This window comes from Pimephales promelas, chromosome 21, assembly GCF_988280905.1.
Source record: "Pimephales promelas chromosome 21, fPimPro1.hap1.1, whole genome shotgun sequence".
Classification (NCBI taxonomy): Eukaryota; Metazoa; Chordata; class Actinopteri; order Cypriniformes; family Leuciscidae; genus Pimephales; species Pimephales promelas.
This window is the reverse complement of record NC_142789.1, coordinates 2,319,324-2,342,349: the sequence shown is the minus strand read 5'-3', so window position 1 is coordinate 2,342,349 and position 23,026 is coordinate 2,319,324. Positions and strand designations below refer to the sequence as shown.

The window sequence follows — 23,026 nt, the reverse complement described above, 5'->3', positions numbered from 1 at the left end:
TCCGGAAAGCTTCATCTCCCTTTGGGCTCGGTAACAACATCAGGGGCCGACGCAGACCGGCTGAGTCAGTGCTCAAACAACAGTCAATAGAAAGTTGTTAGAAATACGTTTTTGTCACCGCAAAATGCTTTTGCGAGTTCAAACTTCGACATTTTCAGAGAAACCTCAATCAATCCCAACTAGAAATGTCACATCCGAGTCTTTTGTCACCATTAGCCAGGAAAATATCACAGTTTTTTCCCCGTGTTATGAACAGCAGACATTATTTGTATCAACTGCGACATTATGAAAACATCAACTTGTCAACATAATATTGTTACACTTTAAACAATGCTGGGTTGTTTGAACCCAAATTTGGGTCAAATATGGACAAACCCAAATGTTGGGTTAAAAAAAATTTAATTTCAAATTTTACCCCAACTTCAACTTGCACATATTTGAATTGGATTTTAACCCAACATTTGGGTTTGTCCACATTTGACCCAAATTTGGGTTCAAACAACCAAGCATTTTTTAGAGTGTATTTTATTCATTATATTGTTATTTTATTCATTATATTAATTAAAGATATTCACTTCTATTCAAAAGTTTGATGAAGTGGAGAACTGGATACTGCAAGGACTGAATGTATTGACCAAAAATGGCAGACATTTAGCCAAAATACAGATTAAATTCAATTAGGGCGTTTAAGTAAGTAGCTTTTATAAAGAAAATAAGATAACTGGTGTGAATCTTGAGACAAAACAATGGCACTGATATAATATATTTTAAGTCCAGTGCAAATTGTTTTCAGTTAAAACAGCTCAAACATACGTCTTAGACTGGGACTATCTTAAACGGGTCAAATATTAACAAACCCAAATGTTGGGTTAAAAATGTAATTAAAAAAAAATCACAGTTTAATGTGAAAGTTGAAGTTGGGAGTTAAATTGAACCCAACATTTGGGTTTGTCCTTATTTGACCCAAATTTGGGTTAAAACAACCCAGCATTGTTTAGAGTGTGGGGGAGAGAACGTTACAAAAGATTTCCGTTTCAAATAAATATATACTTTTATAGTCATCAAAAGATCACAATAAAATGAATGATAAATGTATTTATAATGTAAATACATTTTTTATGTATTTTACTGTATTAGACTCTTGAGTATGCACTGATGAACTCTGGTCGGAAATACAGGGTTATATTATCCAATACAAATACTCATTTGTACCACTGTCTTAAATTAATTAACGAGCGATTGCAGTAGGAAGCTAAATAACTGCAATAGCTGTGTAACAGGCAGGAACTGAGGGTGGTGTATGAGATGTACTGTTTTTAGGATTTGAAATGTTTGTTAATGTTGTATGTTACAGTACATGTGTTGCCTAATCTAAAACAGATCTCTCCTAAGGGAGACAATAATTCTAGCAGCTTGACCTTGTAATGTATAATGCATTACATCTCTTCATAAATAATTAACACCAATGTTAAAATTCATTATATGTCCAGACCCTTGTTACATTTGAGATTGGGTGTTTGATGTGTTTTAATGCTTTATGAAAACATTCTATGCATTATAAGGAGAATTACAAGGCATAATTAATGCATTTAAGTTACTTTTATAATGCTTTATACATCAAGGCGGTAAGTAAAGTGCCACTGAAATGTTTCTTGAGCAGCAAATCATCATATTAGAGTGATTTCTGAAAGATTATGACACACTAGACTGAAAATTCAGCTTTGATCACAGGAATAAATGACATATAACAATGTCCAAATAGAAAACACATTTCACAATATCACTTTTAAACTAATGAATGCAGCCTTCTTTCAAAAACATAAAAGATAACCTTAGCAACCTCAACTTTTTCAATGCGTTTATTCATATACCGTTATGAATTAGAAGAATACACTAGTTTTTAATGGCTGACAATTGATAAAATATTATACCTATATATATAGACAAATGAATTGCACATATTTTTAATGAAGCAAAATACCTTTTTTCCCACTCTTGATTATGGTGTGAAACGTGACCTGATGTTTCCCTGTAGACGCGTGTGACGACAGCAAGCCAGTGATTGCATATGGACAGATCATATCTGCAGGCTCATCACGGGCAGGAACTCGACCGTAATTCTATAATCCGAGAGATAAACAGCAAGAAAACAGCACAAGAACACTCTAGCCACGAGTCAAAAAGAAAATGCACAAGTTATTTTTTTCTTCATTTTTTTCATTTATTTCCCTGGAGAAATGCTTGAACCGTCATTAAATAAAACCTGTACAGTATTTACAGTCCGATATTTTACACCCAGTTTGGTCGCATGCACATGTAACAAACAGAAAGGAAGTCTATACAAACATTTACATTCGTTGGGAGGAGTCCGTGCGATAAAAGGCACCCGTGAGCGTACACTGTAAAAATGAAAATGCTTTATCTAATCAAAAAAAAATTGTGGCAACAGATTACAAGCAAAATTATTAATTAAATTTAAAGTTAACCATTTAAAATGAGTAAAACTTACAACAACAACCAAAAAAAAAAAACATAAATTGAAGTCACCATTGTGGAGATCAGTGTTTGGTTTAGGTTTGTTTTAAAATTAAGGTTTTTCTGCTTGTTAACATCAGGTGTCTTCAATGTTGGCAATATAAAATAAAGAGTTCTTAATTCATCTTTGACACCTGAATGTTAGTGAGATATTTTTGTTCAATTTTTTGGTGTAAACTTTACTCATTTTAAATGGATAACTTTAAGGAATAATTTGATTAATTATTACTCAATTCTAATTTGTTCAATTTAATGAATAATCTTGCTTGTAATCTGTTGCCACAATTCTATTGATTAGATAAAGCATATTGATTTTCACAGGCGTACGGTAGTTGGTCTCCGGCCCGCCACACCTGATCAATAAAGCGTTCAGCCCAGCCTTTAATTTCAGCCTTTTTCTCTATTACTTAAATGTCTTTTCTAATCTGCGTATTAACTGCCTACCTGGGTTGCCAGGTAACTAGAAAGCACCTTTCGAACAGACTTCTTCAAAAATTTTATTTAAAGGCATTTAAAAGCAGCGTTTTGCGATGGCATGATGTTCCACACGCTGAGAGTGAGGTAAGGCGTCAGGCGTATTGCAGTGTGGCCCGTAAGGCAGCCGGGACGACACCTTTGGCATTGCAGGGGGGGCAAAGCCTCAGGTTAACGCTACGCTGATCAATAGACACAATCTCCCCTGTACAGAAAAGCTTTCCTTTCAGATTCTATACAGATGTAGAAGCTTATAAAGCAGGTCCATGCCATGCAGAACTGGCCTAGAATATCAAATATAAGCAACTGTAAAGCTACATCACTAAACGTACCCCCGTAAACTACTGCGGTGAAGCTGAACGCGTAAAGATAAACCCCAAAAACTTCAGATACGTCGAAAATATTAAGAATGTCTTTAAAGGAGTAGTTCACTTTTCAAAAAACTTTTGCTGATTATTTACTCACCCCCATGTCATCCAAGATGTCCTTGTCATTTTTTCTTCAGTCGAAAAGAAATTAAGGTTTTTGATTAAAACATTCCAGGATTTTCTCCATATAATGGACTTCAATGGGAACCAAACGGTTCAAGGTCCAGAAGACAGTTTCAGTGCAAACTGTTCAAAAGGCTTTGATGGTCGCCTTGCTCTATTCTGTGTGACTCTCCTGTTCGAATTCGTTCATCAAAATGAACGAGTCTTTTGGTTCATTCAACGAACGAATTGACTCGAAAAAGACTCAAAAAGACAGGAGAGTCACGAACGTGCATCACAGAACAGAGCAAGGCGAGCATTTGAGCTTATAAAACTTAAACTTTGTTATTTATTTTTGAAATGAGCGATCGTTTCGCTTGATAAGACCCTTATTCATCGTCTGGAATCGTTTAAAGCCCTTTGAACAGTTTGCACTGAAACTCTCATTTGGACCTTGAACCGTTTGGTTCCCATTGATGAAAAATCCTGGAATGTTTTCATCAAAAACCTTAATTTCTTTTCGACTGAAGAAAGAAAGACGTGGACATCTTGGATGACATGGGGGTGAGTAAATAATCAGCAAAAGTTTTTTTAAAAGTGAACGACTCCTTTAAGCCAGGGACGTGGAATTGCAGGCTGGCATGGCTGGAAAAGCGTTGAGTATTCGAGAGAGAGATCATCCGTGTGGATGACGTGTTACGGAACTGTATTCGCAAACCAATTTCACAGTCTTTAAGTCCAAGCAATACAGAGCACATTTTGACAAGCTCCTTTCCCAAGAATATTACAGTTGTACCAAAAAATGCTTCAAAACGGTACCCGAAACAAAGCTCCTTCATTTCTAAAATGAAATCATCTCACTTATTACAAAAGGGTTGATTCTGCGATAGGATGCATCATTAGAATAGTACAAACACGCTTCCTAAACCTCAATGGCTGAAAACAACAATGAATTGTAGAAATTATACATCAAATTATGTGTAAATTGCACTGAATTAAAATGCACTTTTGCAAACGTTCGTTAAGCTCATGTTTCCAGAATGTGTTGTATGTTTCACTTGGGAGATTGGCAAGAGATTATTTAAAACTACATTATTTAAAACAAACTTTGGCAACACGTTTGACGCCCGTTTTGATCTCCTTTAAGAACAAAACAAAGACGCGTTTAGAAAAAAGATGCAAGATGGCATAAAGCAGCATTTTTCACAGTTTTGAAAACAAAAGTTCTTTGAAGTAGATTCTCAGATGATTATTTAATAAATTTGCCTTTGTAATGGAAAACTTCACAGAAAAGGTCCAAAAACTGTTCTTTTTATGAGCGCATCACTCAGTTTCAAAGGACAAAAATGGACAATTTGGTCAAAAACTCGTATGTATAATCTTAAGATGACTGTCCGATCTAAAACCGCGGATATGCTGCGAACCACTGGCAGAAAGCTAAGCAAGTCTCAACTGCGTACTTCCTCATGAATATGCATGTATGTAAATGAGCTCTACATTATGCAAATGTCTCCAGTCTAAAGATTCATCCTTTGAAACACATTGCAGTAGCTTTAAATGACTGACTGACAGCAGCGATGCCACATCACGGTGTATTTGGAAATAGGAAAATGTACAGATCAAAAAGGGTAACTCGCAAATATGATCAAATCTCTTGTGGTATGTTTGGGAATCCCACCGCGCCTGATGTGCGATTCTCCATGCGGTGGGTCGTTCATCAGATAAAGCACATCCCCGTCGACGGGAAATAAGAGCTTCTCCTCACAGTTGCTCGAGTACACGACTGCGTTCAGGTGGGGAATTGCCAAGGGCCGCCCAAAAATCTCTGTGATAGATGTGTTTCATTAAAAAAGACTGTAAATCTGGGCAAGCCAGAGAAGGGAGTGGCGTGCGGCACGGCAAGATTGATGGAGTAAAAATAAACAAAGTTGCCTGTGTTCAACCAAGACAAGCTCGCAGACGCCCACAAACCCCCATCAGGCACGGCGAATCCTCCGACGCAGAGGAGGCTGCTTCCTATTTCATTTAACAGGGTGTGAAAACACACCGCCTGATTTGACCTACTTTAACACGGCTGGTTTTATCATGGAGAGAGAAACATCGATGGCTGATCTCCTTATTCGGGTGGTTAAAGGGATTGATCACCTAAATATGTGTTTTATTCTTATTATTATTGTCGTTCCGAACCTGAATGACTCTCTTTCTTCAATGGAACGCAAAAGGAGAAGTTTAGCAGATTGTTCCAGCTGTTCTTTTCAGTGTAACTGAAAGAATTGATAAAGTAGTCCACTTGGGATATTGACTTATATCCCAAGTCTTCATATATGCATGAGAGAGAAACACACTTAAAGTACAGTAGTAGTTCACTTTTAAAAAAAAAAACCAAAATATTATAAATATTATAAATTTGGTGTTTTGAAGCTAAACAGTCCATTTTTGTCTTAAAATTCAATTAGTTACTCAATAAATCTGTTTGTTGTCCATGTATATTCAAATATGCCATTTAAAGAAGTCTCACATCTATAATGACTTGTTCACTTTTGAAAAACACTTTTGCTGATAATTTACTCACCCCCATGTCATCCAAGATGTCCATGTCTTTCTTTCTTCAGTCGAAAAGAAATTAAGGTTTTTGATGAAAACATTCCAGGATTTTCTCCATATAATGGACTTCAATGGGAACCAAACGGTTCAAGAGTTTCAGTGCAGCTTCAAAGGGCTTTAAACGACACCAGACGATGAATAAGGGTCTCATCTAGCGAAACGATCGCTCATTAAAAAAAAATTAACAACAAAGTTTAAGTTATATAAGTTCAAATGGTCGCCTTGCTCTGTTCTGTGTGACTCTCCTGTTTGAACTCGTTCATCAAAATGAACGAATCTTTTTCTGAGTCAATTCGTTCATTTTGTTCGTTGAATTAACCAAATGACACGAAAAAAGATTCGTTCATTTTGATGAACGAGTTCGAACAGGAGAGTCACAAACACGCATCACAGAACAGAGCAAAGCGAGCATTTGTGCTTATAAAACGTAAAAATTTGTATTTTTTTTTTAAATGACCGATCGTTTCGCTTGATAAGACCCTTATTCATCATCTGGAATTGTTTAAAGCCGTTTGAACAGTTTGCACTGAAACTCTCATTTGGACCTTGAACCGTTTGGTTCCCATTGAAGTCCATTATATGGAGAAAAATCCTGGAATGTTTTCATCAAAAACCTTAATTTCTTTTCGACTGAAGAAAGAAAGACGTGGACATCTTGGATGACATGGGGGTGAGTAAATTATCAGCAAAAGTTTTTTCAAAAGTGAACAAGTCATTATAGATGTGAGACTTCTTTAAATGGCATTTTTGAATATACATGGACAACAAACAGATTTATTGAGTAACTAATTGAATTTTAAGACTGTTTAGCTTCAAAACACCAAATTTATAAAGGCCTATTACTTTTTTTTTCTCGATTTTTGGAGCGTCATTGTATGGAAAATAGGCATTAGAAGAATCTATTGTATTTCTCGTTTTAAGTTCCACAGAAGAAAGAAATTCAAATGTATTTCTGAGTGAACCGTCCCCTAAAAAAGAAAGAAAGAAAATATTAAAAGGTATTGTGCAAATTCTCGTAACATTTCTGTTTTAAAGTGGGCATAATATAGAAAAATATAGGGCTAACAAAATTACCAAATTTATAATATCCAACAATCCATTGTTAGATCGTCTGAAATTCGGTTTGTCGTACCAGGACTGTGTCCAGCAACATGAATCCTTCTCTACGGTCCTCAGGGGATCAATGCCTTCGGTCACACGCTTGAGACTGAGGAAACATCTAATTCTGCCAGGAACTGTCACCAAACTCTACAGTCCCCCGATGAGATGTGCTTATTACCCTCAAAATGTCCACTCAGCAGCCTATAAGTCCTGCTTTACACTTCTGAGACCAGTTCACACATCTAGAAGACAATAAAGAACTTTAAACCTGAGGTAGAAAACATAAAATTCACAGCACGATGGAGCGAACGAGGTTAAAAGCAAAGGAAGCCTATCGGAAGAGGGCTGTACAATGTTTAAGGAAGCCATTAGTTATTTGAAATGTCCAGAGAAACCCCCCTGAAGAGGAAGGTATCGGAAAAAACGTGGTGGTCAATACTATTGCACAATGTTTTAAGGGAACGTGGGACGCCGAGATTGACGGCAACTCCGCACCTGCTCATCTTTAGTAAACACAAGATCCTCTGGATACTGAAAAGAAGCAATTCAGTTTCTGGAAATAGGTCAAGGCTAAAGTCATATGGCTCTCTAAGAATAAAAAAAAGGATCGTTCAGTTTCCTTGACGTGATCAATATTCCAGAGGAAAATCAGCAGCTACAAATGAAGTCATCTCAAGAACTTGTTTTCGTTTGGACAGGAAGTGCAGAAGGACACTTCATAGTACAGATTACATAGTTTCGGCATCACCAAAATGGCACCTTAAAACATCCAACCGGCAGTTCCTCAGGCGAGTTGTGTGTCCTCTAAAGCAGACGGCTGTGTCACGTGGCCTTCTGGATTGAGACGGCTGACCCCTGGACTTCTTCCCAAGGTCGGTTTCGGGACACCTAAAGTTGTGGCGTCCAATTAGCCCGAAAAGGCACCATCGATAACAAGCTTTCCAAAAGGAGGATCTTCACCTTTTCTTCCCCATCTTCGGATTCCAAATCTTCACTCTCATGTCACTGTGGGATGGAGGAAACAAACACAAAAACAGACATAAAATGAGAGGTGGAGGAGATACACAAGGCCAAAAATCTTCAGACACTCCTCACACTGAAGAGATGGCACACACATCAAAACCCAGAGTTCACAAAGAGAACCGCCACACGAGTCCCCGCTCCTCTCGCCAATTAGGCGCATGAACTGCTTTATCCCAATAAAAATCAAAACCCTGCTGTGTGAAGCAGCCCACAGAACCACACGCTCGCATCTTAACTAACACACCGCGTCTCAGAGCTCTGACTCGCAGCGGGATGCAAATTAACCAGTCATTAGGTTGGGATGAAGTTAAAATAAGTGCATATTTATAAAGATGTCATTAATTTTCTAGAAAAAAAACAGGGATTAATTCAATTGAGAAAATTTGATATTATATATATATATATATATACTGTGATTATGTGATTCTGAGGCGTGTTGCGGAACCAGGAAATAAAATCGATTGGATCAACAAATGCCTTGATCGTGGTTATACAATATATATATATATATATATATATATATATATATATATATATATATATATATACACACACATACACTCACCTAAAGGATTATTAGGAACACCACACTAATACTGTGTTTGACCCCCTTCCGCCTTAATTCTCCGTGGCATTGATTCAACAAGGTGCTGAAAGCATTCTTTAGAAATGTTGGCCCATATTGATAGGATAGCATCTTGCAGTTGATGGAGATTTGTGGGATGCACATACAGGGCACGAAGCTCCCGTTCCACTTCCACCACATCCCAAAGATGCTCTATTGGGTTGAGATCTGGTGACTGTGGCGGCCATTTTAGTACAGTCAACTCATTGACATGTTCAAGAAACCAATTTGAAATGATTCCAGCTTTGTGACATGGTGCATTATCCTGCTGGAAGTAGCCATCAGAGGATGGGGACATGGTGGCCATAAAGGGATGGACATGGTCAGAAACAATGCTCAGGTAGGCCGTGGCGTTTAAACGATGCCCAATTGGCGCTAAGGGGCCTAAAGTGTGTCAAGAAAACCATTACACCACCACCACCAGCCTGCACAGTGGGAACAGGGCATGATGATCCATGTTCTCATTCTGTTTACGCCAAATTCTGACTCTACCAACAGAAATCGAGACTCATCAGACCAGGCGACATTTCTCCAGTCTTCAACGGTCCAGTTTTGGTGAGCTCTTGCAAATTGTGGCCTCTTTGTCCTATTTGTAGTGGAGATGAGTGGTACCCGGTGGGGTCTTCTGCTGTTGTAGCCCATCCACCTCAAGGTTGTGTGTGTTGTGTCTTTGCTGCATACCTCGGTTGTAACGAGTGGTTATTTCAGTCAAAGTTGCTCTTCTATCAGCTTGAATCAGTCGGCCCATTCTCCTCTGACCTCTCGCATCAACAAGGCATTTTGGCCCACAGGACTGCTGCATACTGGATGTTTTTCCCTTTTCACTCCATTCTTTGTAAACCCTAGAAATGGTTGTGTGTGAAAATCCCAGTAACTGAGCAGATTGTGAAATGCTCAGATACCAACAACCATGCCATGCTCAAAATTGCTTAAATCCCCTTTCTTTCCCATTCTGACATTGAGTTTGGAGTTCAGGAGATTGTCTTGAGCAGGACCACACCCCTAAATGCATTGAAGCAACTGCCATGTGATTGGTTGATTAGATAATTGCAATAATGAGAAATTGAACAGGTGTTCCTAATAATCCTTTAGGTGAGTGTCTGTGTGTGTAAGATAATACCACATTTTTAGGGAAATGTAGCTTAAATTAAATAAATCATTTCTTAACCCAGTAGAATATTGTTTTTCCTGTTTAAGGCATAACTCATATGCAATTTCATGTGGTTTATGCAAAAATTGGATTAAATGAAAAATGTTCCACAAGAATGTTTTAGCCTACATTTCTAACATGCGCCTGTCTTGCTAACAGCACTTTGGCTTTGTGCTAACACATGACCAGCTAAAAACAACAATACCGCAGTGGATCCTGGTAGAGCAGGGCGAGAGTATGATGTATCTTGTGGTACCTAGATCTTAACTCGAACCAATTAAAAGGATTTACGCCACCCGTGTTGAACACAATTGAAGGTGCAATATGTTTTTATTGCTCTCTGAAAGATGAGAACACTGAAAGGGGGAAAAAACAACACATGAAGTTTAATTAGTACAATTCTTCTTTACTGGGCCGAAGTGAACGAGCCGAGGGAAACTTCTGTGGAATCAAACATTTGAGAAGTCGGCCTGTGAAACAAAACCGGTGCAAATTATGAGAGAGAGAGTATGATAAGATGCACACAGAGATGGATGATATACAACTGACAGAGTGAGAAATAATTGACAAAAACAAAATGACGCAGCTGAGCCGTGTTCTCAGACATTGTGCAGCTCGCGTCCCCTCGAGGGCAGTCGCTCAACTCGTCTTTAACCTTCAGGAACAGTCACGTGTTTGCCAGAACGAGTCTGTTTGGCCAGCAGTGTTAAAGATGGCGGTCAACCCACTCGACCTGGAGTAAATCTCCCCTTCCTCTACAATATAGCAAAGCACTGATTCTGAATTCATTCCAAAAAAGAAAATGTTCATATAGATGTTTCCACAAAATTGTGTCTTTTATGCTGCTATACTACAATAAATATTAGATTATACTAAATTGTGAAAAAAATATGTTAATTTTTATTCATAATTAGTGCTGTCAAACGATAAAAATATTTAATCGCGATTAACCGCATTAATGTACGAAAGCCCTGAACCGCAACCTAAAAAAAAAAAATCTGAAAAAAAAAAATCTAGCATTTCGAGATTTTGTGTTTATCCATGCCAGTTCGACTACACACACACGCGCACGCTCTGAGCCAGTGGACGCCCACTGTTATGAATGCACAATGTTTCGACTTTAATCTCGAAACATTTCGACTTTAATCTCGAAACATTTCGACTTTAATCTCGAAATGCTAGATTTTTTTTTTACAGATTTTTTTTTTTTTAACTGACTTTTTTTTTTTTAGGTTAACTTAGTTAACTTGTAATTAATTGGAATTAATGGCACATTTTTATCTATTCTAAATGTCTCTTGATTTTTTTTTGTCCCATTATTTTTTCTCATTTTAATGCTCTTATCAACATGTTGTGCAAATGTTATTTTTTTATTGAAAACAACATTGGCATATACTGTGTTCAAATTCACACTAACATTCACACATGGAGCAAATAATCTCTCACACAATGTAACACACTGTCCATCAATAAAAGGGTGAAAGAAATACTGACGAGGTCCTGATATTGACGAGGGGGCGGAGAATTCGCATCAGCTGTGTGTGTGTGCGTGGCCATCAGCAAGTGGTATTTCAGCTGCGATGATGATAGCTCAGTTCACAACGACAAAACACACAGATCACTTTGGTCTTGTCAATGGGACCATTTGTCAACTTTTTAAAAGTAAACTTTCCATTCAGAATCTTACTGGCGTCCATTTCGGCGTCTCACGCTCGTCATCCACTCAAAACGTAACGTTAACCAACTATTTGGCCGGCTCGCAAGCCCAAACGAGTGTGTGCGGCGTGCCTGTTGTTTTGTTTACGGTCTAGCTAGATCCGCTTGCGCTTTGGTCGGCGAAGCAACAAGACGTCCTTGCGCGGGCATTGAAATGAATGGGTTTCAGAGCGTAGCGCGCGCATGCCGCGTACTGTTGCAAAAGCTACAAAGTATGCTAGGCCAAAAAGACCGGTAATCACACAGTAAAAAAATTTACGCCGTTAAAATGGGTTTGCGTTGACACCGTTAAAGCCACAATATGTATTTTTTCTGCTTTAAAAATAGCAAAAATAACTTTATCTATGTTATATATTTCTGTTAGATGTGTACTTGCATTATCCAGACAGTTTCCACCAACTTTCAAATACGGAGAAATGTATAGTTTAATTCGAAGACACGGGACGTTTCTTTATTTCCGTTTCGTCGCCCGTCTATGGCGTCATATAACCTTTGACTCCTCTATTTTCTCTAACTTCCTTGTGGAACCTGGCGAAACCGCCAAACACAAAGGGGAACACTGGACTACCGCCAATAAAGCAAAGAAAATGACGAAGAAAAAAGTAGTACGTATTTTTATGTGTGTAAATCACGTGCCCGCTCACGAGCATAAAGCGCTCCCCGTTCATAGTAACCGTGTCGTCTCATTCAAAACAGCCAACTGTTGCTGTTAGCCTGCCGCGCACATTGAATACTCTTATGAGTCAGGCTGCGAATGTACGTGCCCGCTTCAGCACGCTCATGCTTACTAAATAAACGCCTCACCTCCGGCGCCGCGCACTCACTACATTCTCTTTAGCCTTTAGCACATAGTGGATGCATAAAGCAAACCCAGTCAAATGTGTCTTATTATCCGGTGCGCCCTATATATGAAAAACGTTCTAAAATAGGTCATTCATTGAAGGGGCGTAATATAAATATTTATATTCGTCTGTATTATAGTTATGGACCACGATTACTTTGCCTGCACGTTCTGCTGCTACAGCCAGCTCAGTAAAGCTCAAACGTACGGGTGAAAAATATGACCCGAGAAGGGTTTGGGACAGGAGAAAAAGCATGACACAGGTAAACATTGGGGTTGCATTTAAAGCTTCTTGACAAGCTAAATCTACAGAGAGATGCCGTATATCCGTATATTTTGTGAAACGATGATGTCATGCCATGAGCTGAGCTGGTTGTCATTGACAGCGACAACAACTCCCGTGAGCCCACGCTCTTTCCCGACGTCATCAAAGTACGTCTTTTGTTATTATTTTAAATAAGTGACCCCTGGTGGCCAAAAATCGCATACTGTACGTTTAATAACCAGTTTAACTGACAGCCCTATTCACAATATATATTTTTTAAACAATTACGAAATGTGCGAAATGATTTCCAGGAGTGGAGCTCAACTCTAGTCTGCATTGATGGGCGGAGCAGTGGGAGTGGCCTGCGGAGCTGAGCATTGCAATGCACTATGGGGATTGTTGTCTACAATCCACAAGCACTAAAAAGTCATTTTCTCCCTTTTATCGGCCAAGAAGGACCCAAATTTGAAATTTACGATGCTACATAAATGACCCCCTTTTTTTAATACATATTCATGTCTCCACTGGTTGAATGACCCTTTAAGATTTTACTTGTGCAGTACGCATCTGATAATCAGCGGCACACCATTTGAGGCTGAAACCAACACTTTTATGTGGTAAGTATGCTATGTTGTAAGAGTTTCCGCTAAAGGGAAAAGGGGAGAAAAGCACTGAAGCAGAGACACATAAGATGAGCTAGAGAAAGGACAGTACCAGAGGGAAGCGGGCAGGAGGTGGTTAGTGGAGGCTCATGGGAGGCTGGTGGCCCGGCCCTTGATGGCCAGGACCCGACGGGGCAGACAGGGCGTGAGCCCGGGGACATAACTCCACAACTTCACACGACAGTCACTGCAGTTATGAAGGCATGAGAGAGAGAGAGATGAAGGAACAGGACAGCCGTTAATGAACAACAGTCAAACAATCCCACAATCCCCTGCCTGCACCATCTGCTTAAACAAGCACCCCGAAATGCACAAAAGTAGGTCTTAACAACATATTAGTCTGAGTGAACATTTCTAAGTAGTCTACTGTCTGGAAAAAAGACATCACAGGAGAGTAAGAGACTGAACCGTGTCACAGAAACAGACGAGCAACACATAACGGACTCGTTGAGCTGATGACCCATTTCGAACCATTACAGCGCCGTAAATAACTGCTTATATTATCCTTTCAAAATTACCATATTTAAAACCTGTTCTCTTCATCTTGTTTTCCCAATGCACATGCTAATTTGGGAAGTTCAACATACGAAAAGGGTCTTTCGAACAAACAATTCGTCTTTGTGATTAAAGAGCATGCTTTCATTGCATGATGTAGTCTAGTTGAAAGCAGTAACAAATCACCCTAAATTCAATATATGGATGCAAAACTGACTCTGAATGAGTTTTTGTCTTATATTTCTACGATATCGAAATATAAAATACAGACTAATGCCGTGTCTGAACATGCCTACTTCTATATTATATACTGTAGTAGGCGAAAAACAGTATGTGAGTCTGGTATGTGTCGGAATTCAGAGAGTCTGAAGTGTGCATTCGATGGACACTTTACTATCCCATGAGGCCACAGGAGAGGATTTGTGACTGAGGTAATGCAACGCAACTGATGTCGTAGGTCACATGACAATGACAACATGGCGAATGTAGAACGACCAAATTGCATTCATACTATATAGACATTTTTTAATGGTCAAGTGTGTTTCAAACCAAATGTAGTGCCTACTATACAGTGCGCAATTTCAGATTTCATGACGAGCTCCTGCTGTTCCTAAACGCTCCCACTTTCCAATAATACCACTTATAGTTGACCGTGGAATATCTCGCAGGGATGAAACTTCACAAACTGATTTATTGCAATGGTGGATCCCGTCACAGTAAAACACTTGAATTGAGTGAGCTCTTCAGACCCAGTTTTTCACTAATGTTTGTAAATGCAGACTGCATGGCTAGATGCTTGATTTTATACGGGTCTGATTGAAACAAATCTATTCAATAATTAAAAGGCGTTTCCCAATACTTTTGTCCATAAAGTGCAGGTCCAAGCAAAGCCACAGCAGCACTGCAGTGGATCTCTGAGTAACACACAGCAGTGGTTCGTTCCTTAAAGTCCCTATGAAATCAAAATTGACCATACTTACTTTGTTTGCCTAAATTGATCGTTTTGTGGTGAACAATTCATACATGCAAGTCAATCCACACAAAAAATTTTTTGGCTTCGTAATCTTTAATCAAATTTTGAAAATGCACCTCCCCTCTGCATTGGAGGACCTTGCCCGATGACGTAGGCTTTACGGTTTGGGTGTCTCCTTAATCCATAACCACGCCCCTCCAACTGACAGCTGCTGTGTGTTTGCGAGCGCCGAGCGAGCATTGATTGACAGCGTGTGTAAACTTGCGTCATCCTCCATTTCAGAATGAAACATCCATTTTTCTAGATCCAATCAGGTGCTAGTTGGGAAAAAAGCCACACCCACTATTTTGCCTCATTTAGTATTCCGTTTCTCTCGGAAATACGTCACAACACTGGAGAAAAGTCGTTTGCAACTTCCGATTCACGGGCACTTTAAACATTCACGCTCAACTCATAAAGCCAGCCACTTGCTTGCTTGAGTTTCATTGCAACTTGAAACTTAGGCTATGTTTACGCGAAAACGATTTGAAGAGAAAACGCAAAAGTGGCGTTATTCTGCGTTTAGATGAGCGTTTTGGGTGGGAAATCTGTGTGCGGTGACGCAAAAGTGTGTGAAATTCAATGTAGTATGCACTCCAGGCAGCTAGAGGGCAATGTGAAGCACTGCCATACAACACCACCAAGTCCGCACGCCTGTGTACAACCTTCACTGTCAAGCAGACTTTTGCGTTTTTACCCTTTCCACAGGAACGCAACGGTGGAGCGTTTTTAAGATTTCCACTCTGGAGGGTGGTTTCACTTTTTTGCGTTTTTAAGCCGCCAAAACGCCATCGCCGTGTAAACGAAAGGCACATCTGATCAAATATTTTTACGTAGGGCCCTAGTGTTCAAATGTAAAAATTAGTGCTTACTTCGTAGACCAGTCCTATAAGAGACTAATAGAACCAAACCCACAACATTGTGCATGAGTTGCGTATCACCAGTGTTGGGCATATTACTTAAATAGGGTGACCATATTTTGATTACCAAAAACCAGGACACTCGGCCCAGCAAACACATGGGCCAACTGAAATGATACTCGAAGTTTACTCAAAGATACCTTATTAATTTCAATACATTTAAAGTAGGTTATGCCTCCTCTGTATGGATAGAAAATTGTTATATTGTTATATGAAAACAGGACATGTCCTGGGAAACCCTAACTTAAAAAAAGTAATTAGTTACAGTTACTAGTTACTTCTCACAAATAGTAACTGAGTTAGTAACTGAATTAATAAAAGTAACTAATTACCAGGGAAAGTAAGTATTACGTTACTTAAAAAAATAAAAAATAAAGACCTGTCAAATAACTTGGATGCACCCAATATTAAATATTTTAAATGAATGAAATGGACACCATAGAATAAATTATTATTATAAAACATTGTACACTAATCGACACTATCGTAATGTTGCTGTGGGACAATGCGAGAGACGCCTATAAAATTCAATATATTATTTTAAATATTACCAGTCGAACAAAAAAAACCATAATTTTAGGTTTAGAACTTTTAATATTGAATACATCACAGACCACAAGTGCCCAACAAATAAGTCTAAAAATAAATTATGCTTAAATGTACCAAAAATGAATAAATAATAAAACTCTTTGAAATGAAAATTAAAATGATAAACAGTTTAACAAGAAGTGAGAGCCCGAATTCCCAGAACGTTCCCTGCAGGATATTCTTTAGATTTCATTTGTATATCCATGTAAATTAATTAAAACGTTGCAGATGATAGCAATAGGCTACAGAGATTATTCTAATGCTCAAATTTGTAATTCATTTATAAACAAACTATATAATGCTCGGACACACTCGGCCTCTCTCGCGCAGTCGAGCGCGCTCGCGGACACACTCTCTCACGCATTGTCGAGCACGCTCGCGGCGTTCGCTTTAGTTCAGTCCAGCGCCTCATTAACACACACACACAAACACACACACCAGAGAAAAATCTTTGCAGGTCGTATGGCAGAGAGAGAGCCTTCTCGGATGGAAACCGCTTCAGTGAGCCCAATTAGGCTATAGTAACGCCGCATTTTATTGTCATTAACGGGACCGGCGTTGTAACGGGGGAAACAGTAATTCGTTTGATTACTCATTACCGAGAAAGATAACGCTGTTAGTAACGCCGTTATTCCCATGACCGCATATCGTTACTGTTGTAGCTTCTTCCTGCATGACCTACACACCTGGAGGCAGTAAAGATCTGCTTGGAGTTAGTGCAGATGGCATTGATGGGGCTGTCATGGCCCTTGATCTCTCCGATGGGCGTGAAGTTGTCCACGTTCCACACCTTGAGCATTCCCGCCCGGCAGGCGCTGAGGAGCATGGGCCGCCCGGGAACAAACGCCAGAGCACACACCCAATCCTTGTGCGCATTTGGGATTTGCTGTGGAGAAATAAGAAACATTGGGTTTAGACACCTCTCTTCTATAAAAGCACAAAGTCCCTCCAGCGGGATTTCTTCTCTTTATCAGTGTCAGTGTTTCCGAACTCCCTGAAACGCCTTCATTGTAGTCTTGGTTTTCTTCAGGGAACAAAACATTACAATATTGCTCATTTAAATAATTCATACGCAAACACAGGATGAGGTCTGGTCGAGTTAGTTAGTGTGTTGAAACTGGCGGATATGGAATGGGGCGGGGCATTTCCCACTTGACCAATCACAGCACACTGCTCCAGCCGACCAATCAGAGCACAGTGTGCTTTTCAGAAGGAGGGGCTTCTCGAGACAGGAACTAAACAGAGCGTTACTGACAGACTGGGAAGAGAGGAGCCGCAACAATGGAGAATATGCAGATCTGAAATGTCCTCAAAGAAAGAATATCTCTCAACTAATTCAGGGAGGGAACTCTACACTACAAGAAAAGGTTCTATATAGAATCTTAAAAGGTTCCATCAGCGCTACGTATTTGGAACCCCTAAAAGGTTCTATACACTCTTAAAAAAGGGTTCCTCTGGGTTCTATATAGAACCCTGGGGTTCCATACTTGGCCAATAGAACCTTTTACCAAAAAAAATGGTTCTATATAGAAGTCTCACCAGTGACGTTTGGTTGCCATAGATATATCAACCCGGTCACAATAAATGCGTCTCGCAAGCAGTGTGTTTATTGTGCAATTTATACGCGAAAATTTAATAAATTAATTGCGTTTACTGCCAAACATAGTTATTAACATATAGTAAGGATAAGCATGGTTTATATTGCCTAATTGCAAGCTTGTTTCAAAAATGGTGACAACAATTTTTTTCCATCATTATTGAACATCATTAAGGTTGAATGAGTTAGAATTAAATGTTTTATTAATCATTAGAAAATGGTCATTAAGAGAATAAATTGTTATGCAAGTACTTTTACTTTTAATACTTAAAGTAGATTTAAAATTAGGTACTTTTTACTTTTTACTTAAGTACGGTTGTCATTGTGTTATACTTCATACTCCAGCTGATCCCGCCAACAGGCCTGCGGGGAAACGGACCGAAGTTCTCATAAAAGAGAGCAACTAAAGAACTTTATCTTGGCAAACTTACCCAGTGGTTCAACCAGAGAGGACAGGCGAGTAAGTAATGTGTGTGTTTAGATTGCTTACACATTGTAAACTGCACTGGATTTAAGCACCTTCCTATTGAGGGGAATTCTGTCAGTCAATAAAAATAATAATAATTAAAAAAAAAGATATGGATGTGCAATAACAGCTGTGGACTGATTTAGCCCAGATGTGCGTGTGTATTTAATATAAGAGTTAGGGAGCGCTGCAGTGCATACATTTGCATAATGAAAAGAAATTAAAGATTGACAAAGATATCGCTTTATATAAAGGAATCTTTCATCTAAATGCCCAAAAACTGACAATAAACTGGAAATGTTTACAGCTAAATACATATAAAGAGCTTCAGTCATCATGGCACGTTGTTTCTCCAGGTGATATTTATTCTCTATTTCAAATTTCAGCATCAAAATGCGATGAAATTATCATCATGACGATGAAATTCACCTGTGTAATACGTAATTCAAATATCCTTGATGGGTAGGAGATTCGATATGTCGAACCCATTTTCATGTCGTCTTATAATAATCTTCCATTATTTTTGACCTTTTAGCTCTGGATGATGGGAAACGCTGGAATGTGTTTTTGTCAAATATAATCAGCCGGAGAAACCATTCAAATCAAACTTATTACTAAGCGCCATGACGTCAACCTCCCATCTATTGACACAGGAACAATAGGTAAACGCTGAATTATTACTTTATGAAACATCATTTGTCTGTGTATATATTCTTTTTCGGGTTTGGACATTGTAATTTTGTCGCTGTCAATCATGTCTTGACTTTAACGCAATTTATTCTCTTTAAAGCACTTACGGCTTGATAGTCACACAGTTCTTTGCTATTTTTTCTTAAATTAATATTTAACTTTAAAAAATATTACTGACATTTTTTGAAAGACTAAAATTTCATCTTTGGTATGGGAAAAGAAGGAAAAGCATTCTCCACACATGGCTCTTTGCTTTGACTGTGAGCTACAGTATGATGATTGTACATAGCCCAGGAATTAATTAATCATAAATAGTTATAAACAGGGTGTTTATTATGGGAGGGGTTCATGTTAACATGACATTCTGTTATCATGCATTAATAAAAGACCAAAATGCGCATACAATTAATAGTAATCTTTTGATTTTCACCTGAATCAGTTCCTGATGACCCAGATCCCATTTCTTAATGCCGTTGTCACGGGAACCACTGAACAGTATGTCACCGTGCACAGCAAGACACTCAATCCCGTCGTAATGAGGGGGCTCGAAGTTATGAGCCGGTCCGATGTTGCCCTGGGCTCCCTCCGCAATGTCAAATATCTGCATTAAAGGAGTCATGAATTGAGAAATCTAATTTTCCTTCAAAAAAAACCAACATACTGAAAGTTCCAGAACTCAACTTTCTTGTTAAGGTCTGATCACACCAAGAATGAAAACTATAAGATAATTATTATAACGATAACAATATTAGCGTCCACACCAAGCGGCAACATTCTAATCTGAAAAATCAAGCCTATCCGGAAGTGCGAAAAACTGCAATACATCGAAAATCCGCTAGGGGGAGGTCCCAAAAGGGAGCAAAAACCCATAGATCACATGTTAAAATGCTGAAAGAGGCCGTCATCTAGGCGCTGGGTTCGCCTCCGAGGGGTCCGGTGGACCCAAATGCGACGATGATGATCCCTACGCCGCTGTGCTGCTCTCCAGAGCGGTGACTCTCTCGATAAATGACCCATCAACAACAGACATCTTGTAAAAAGATGGCCGCCAACGGGGTTCGAAACTTTTGAAACTTTCGCCTCTGACGTGCGTGAAATACTTGAATACTTGAACAGCTCACACACTCACGGCCCAAACTGCCTTATCTAGTCACTTACTACTTTGTGTTCACACCGGACGCGAATAGCGTGTCAAATTCACGTCTACCGCTTCTAGTTTGTCGCTTGACCACTTTGTGTTAATTTGCGCGTCAAGAGTGAAACTGACACGCATAAAAAAAAAAGTTTGAAGCAAAATATATGCACGTAAGTTTCACTGTTGACACGCGAATTAACAGACACGAATTTGACAGGCTATTCGCGTCGGTGAACGCAGTAATAAGTAACTTGATAAGTTACATATTACTTGTTAATTTGACATAACACAATCACAATGTTAACTTAGCTCCAATCATTTTTGCATCTTTAGTCCAGCTGTACAATATAATCTTTGTTTGTGTCTTTGTTTCTATTAGAGCCAGACCGATATATCGGTAGGCTGATATTATCGGCCGATATTAGGCATTTTCCAAACTATCGGTATCGGCAGTTATAATGGCCAATAAATGAATATTTCAAAAATAAAATAAAAACGGACGAAACACGCTTGAACCATGTCATGAGTGTTGGAGTTGTATAGTTTGTCCACCAGAGGGCACTCTACACCGTTCCTGTTTGCAAGCTGAACACTCATAGACTAGCTAACCATAAAGCTAATGCCAATATCATCAGTCTGTTCTGTTGTGACAATAAAAGAAACAAGTTTCTTTTTAAAATGCATTATCATATTACATATTATTTTAGTTAAAACTAATAAATAACTACAAATAACTAATGTTAGGGAAATCTGTTAATGTTTTGTTGCGCATTTCTGAAATAAAAAAAAATATCGGCCGATATGTCGGATTTTAAAACCAAAAAATATTTGTATCAGTATCGGCCTTCAAAATCCTTTATCGGTCGGGCTCTAGTTTCTATGTTTGTATTGCAAATGTAATGCGACTTGCAACAACAATCGCTCATTACTTGGACTGGGCAATCCACTGTCCATTGTCCATTTATGTGTAAATTGTTTGTATTTACTGTCATTGTGAAGCTTAGGAAAGACGCTATATAAATTAAACTTATTATTATAAGGCAGTTTAGGGTGTGAGTTGTTCAAGTATTTCTAAGTTCAATTGTTTACCACAGACTTTATTCTGATACAGAATCATGTCGTCGCCAGTACAGAGCTTTCTCAGTATTGGTAGTAGGTGTGATGAGCGCCTCTGCACACACAGGCAGGCAAAGACTTTTGGACAACGGCCAGCTGTCAAGAAGGGCAGCAAAGAAGCCAACTCTTTCCAAGAACAGACTGAAATTCTGCAGAAAGTACAAGGACTGGACAGCAGAAGACTGGTGCAAAGTTATTTTCTCTGATGAAGCACCCTCCCGACTGTTTGGGACATCTGGAAAATTGATTGTCCGGAGAAGAAGAGGTGAACGCCACCAAGAGAGTGGGCTCTCTCACAATTCTGCCCCAAAACACTGCCAGGAATAAAGAATGAGATCAAAACGTCCAGCAAGAGACACTTTTATGAATGCGTGATGCGTGTGTTTTTCCAGCATGATGGAGAACCGTGTCCCATTGCAAGAGTGATAATGAAGTGATCATTCCATTGACATTTTTGGGGTTGTCAGTCCTAAAAAGTAGAGAGTGGACAAGTAGAAGCTCACTAATTGTGATCACTAATAAGGCAAAAAGCAGAGCCTGACCGATAAAGGATTTTGAAGGCCGATACTGATTCAAATATTTGTTGGTTTTAAAATCCGATATATCGGCCGATATTTTTTTATTTTTTTTATTTCAGAAATGCGCAACAAAACTAACAGATTTCCCTAACATTAGTCATTTGTAGTTATTTATGAGTTTTAACTAAAATAATATGATAATGCATTTTAAAAAGAAACTTGTTTCTTTTGTTGTCCCAACAGAACAGACTGATGATAGTGGCATTAGCTAGCTTTGTGGTTAGCAAGTCTATGATGAGCCATAATTTAGCAATGGATTACGTCATACCGCAAATTGTAAAACATACATTTTCAATATAACAGGCCAAGGAGAGATGATGCGTCTCATTGCTATAACTGTCACGCGCTATTAAAGAAATACTTCAGTCACATTGTCAAAAGTTAAAAGGACAGTCAGTCAACTACACTGTAACAACGTAACGTAACTATCACCAGCTAATTCCGCTTCACTCTCGGCTTATTTAACAGCAGCAAAACTGGACATGATAGTCATAAATGATGTCATGCTTATTTGAGTTAAGAGAACTGATGAGGATGTTCTTTTAATTGTTATTCAAGCAATGTATGTCTCGTGACCAACTCAACAGGGACAATGTAGAGTGCCCTCTAGTGGACAAACTATACAACTCCAACACTCATGACATGGTTCAAGCGTGTTTCTTCCGTTTTTATTTTATTTTTGAAATATTAGTTTATCGGCCATTATAACCACCGATACCGATAGTTTGGAAAATGCCTAATATCGGCCGATAATATCGGTCTGCCGATATATCGGTCTGGCTCTAATCCCTAACTTAGATGATTTTTTATTTTTTTCCTTTTGATATCATTATATTTTTATATATGGAATATTTCATTAATAGAAGCTCCCGTTTCTGCTGCTGATGTTTTATTTAGGCAGGAGAAAGAAGCGTGGATCAAAGCAAAATACGTGGAGAGGAAGTTCCTGAAGAAGATGTGTCA

At 38.8% G+C, this 23,026-nt stretch overlaps 1 protein-coding gene across 6 annotated transcripts in view; it reads right to left on the bottom strand.

Annotated features, from left to right (window-relative positions):
• Positions 1–6,593: 6,593 nt before the first annotated feature.
• The window catches only part of kif21b (kinesin family member 21B), a 100,629-nt gene continuing 84,196 nt past the window's right edge, over positions 6,594–23,026 (bottom strand). For 4 of the 6 annotated variants that reach the window (XM_039663338.2, XM_039663340.2, XM_039663339.2 and 1 more), the window contains 4 exons: positions 19,665–19,835; positions 17,168–17,367; positions 13,519–13,653; positions 6,594–8,189 (listed from right to left, as the gene is read on the bottom strand). In XM_039663338.2, coding sequence (XP_039519272.2) covers positions 13,554–13,653; positions 17,168–17,367; positions 19,665–19,835 — 471 coding nt within the window. In that variant the 3' untranslated portion in view covers positions 6,594–8,189; positions 13,519–13,553. The remainder of the gene's footprint in view (positions 8,190–13,518; positions 13,654–17,167; positions 17,368–19,664; positions 19,836–23,026) is intronic. The other 2 variants (XR_005621595.2, XM_039663342.2) reach the window with 2 other exon arrangements.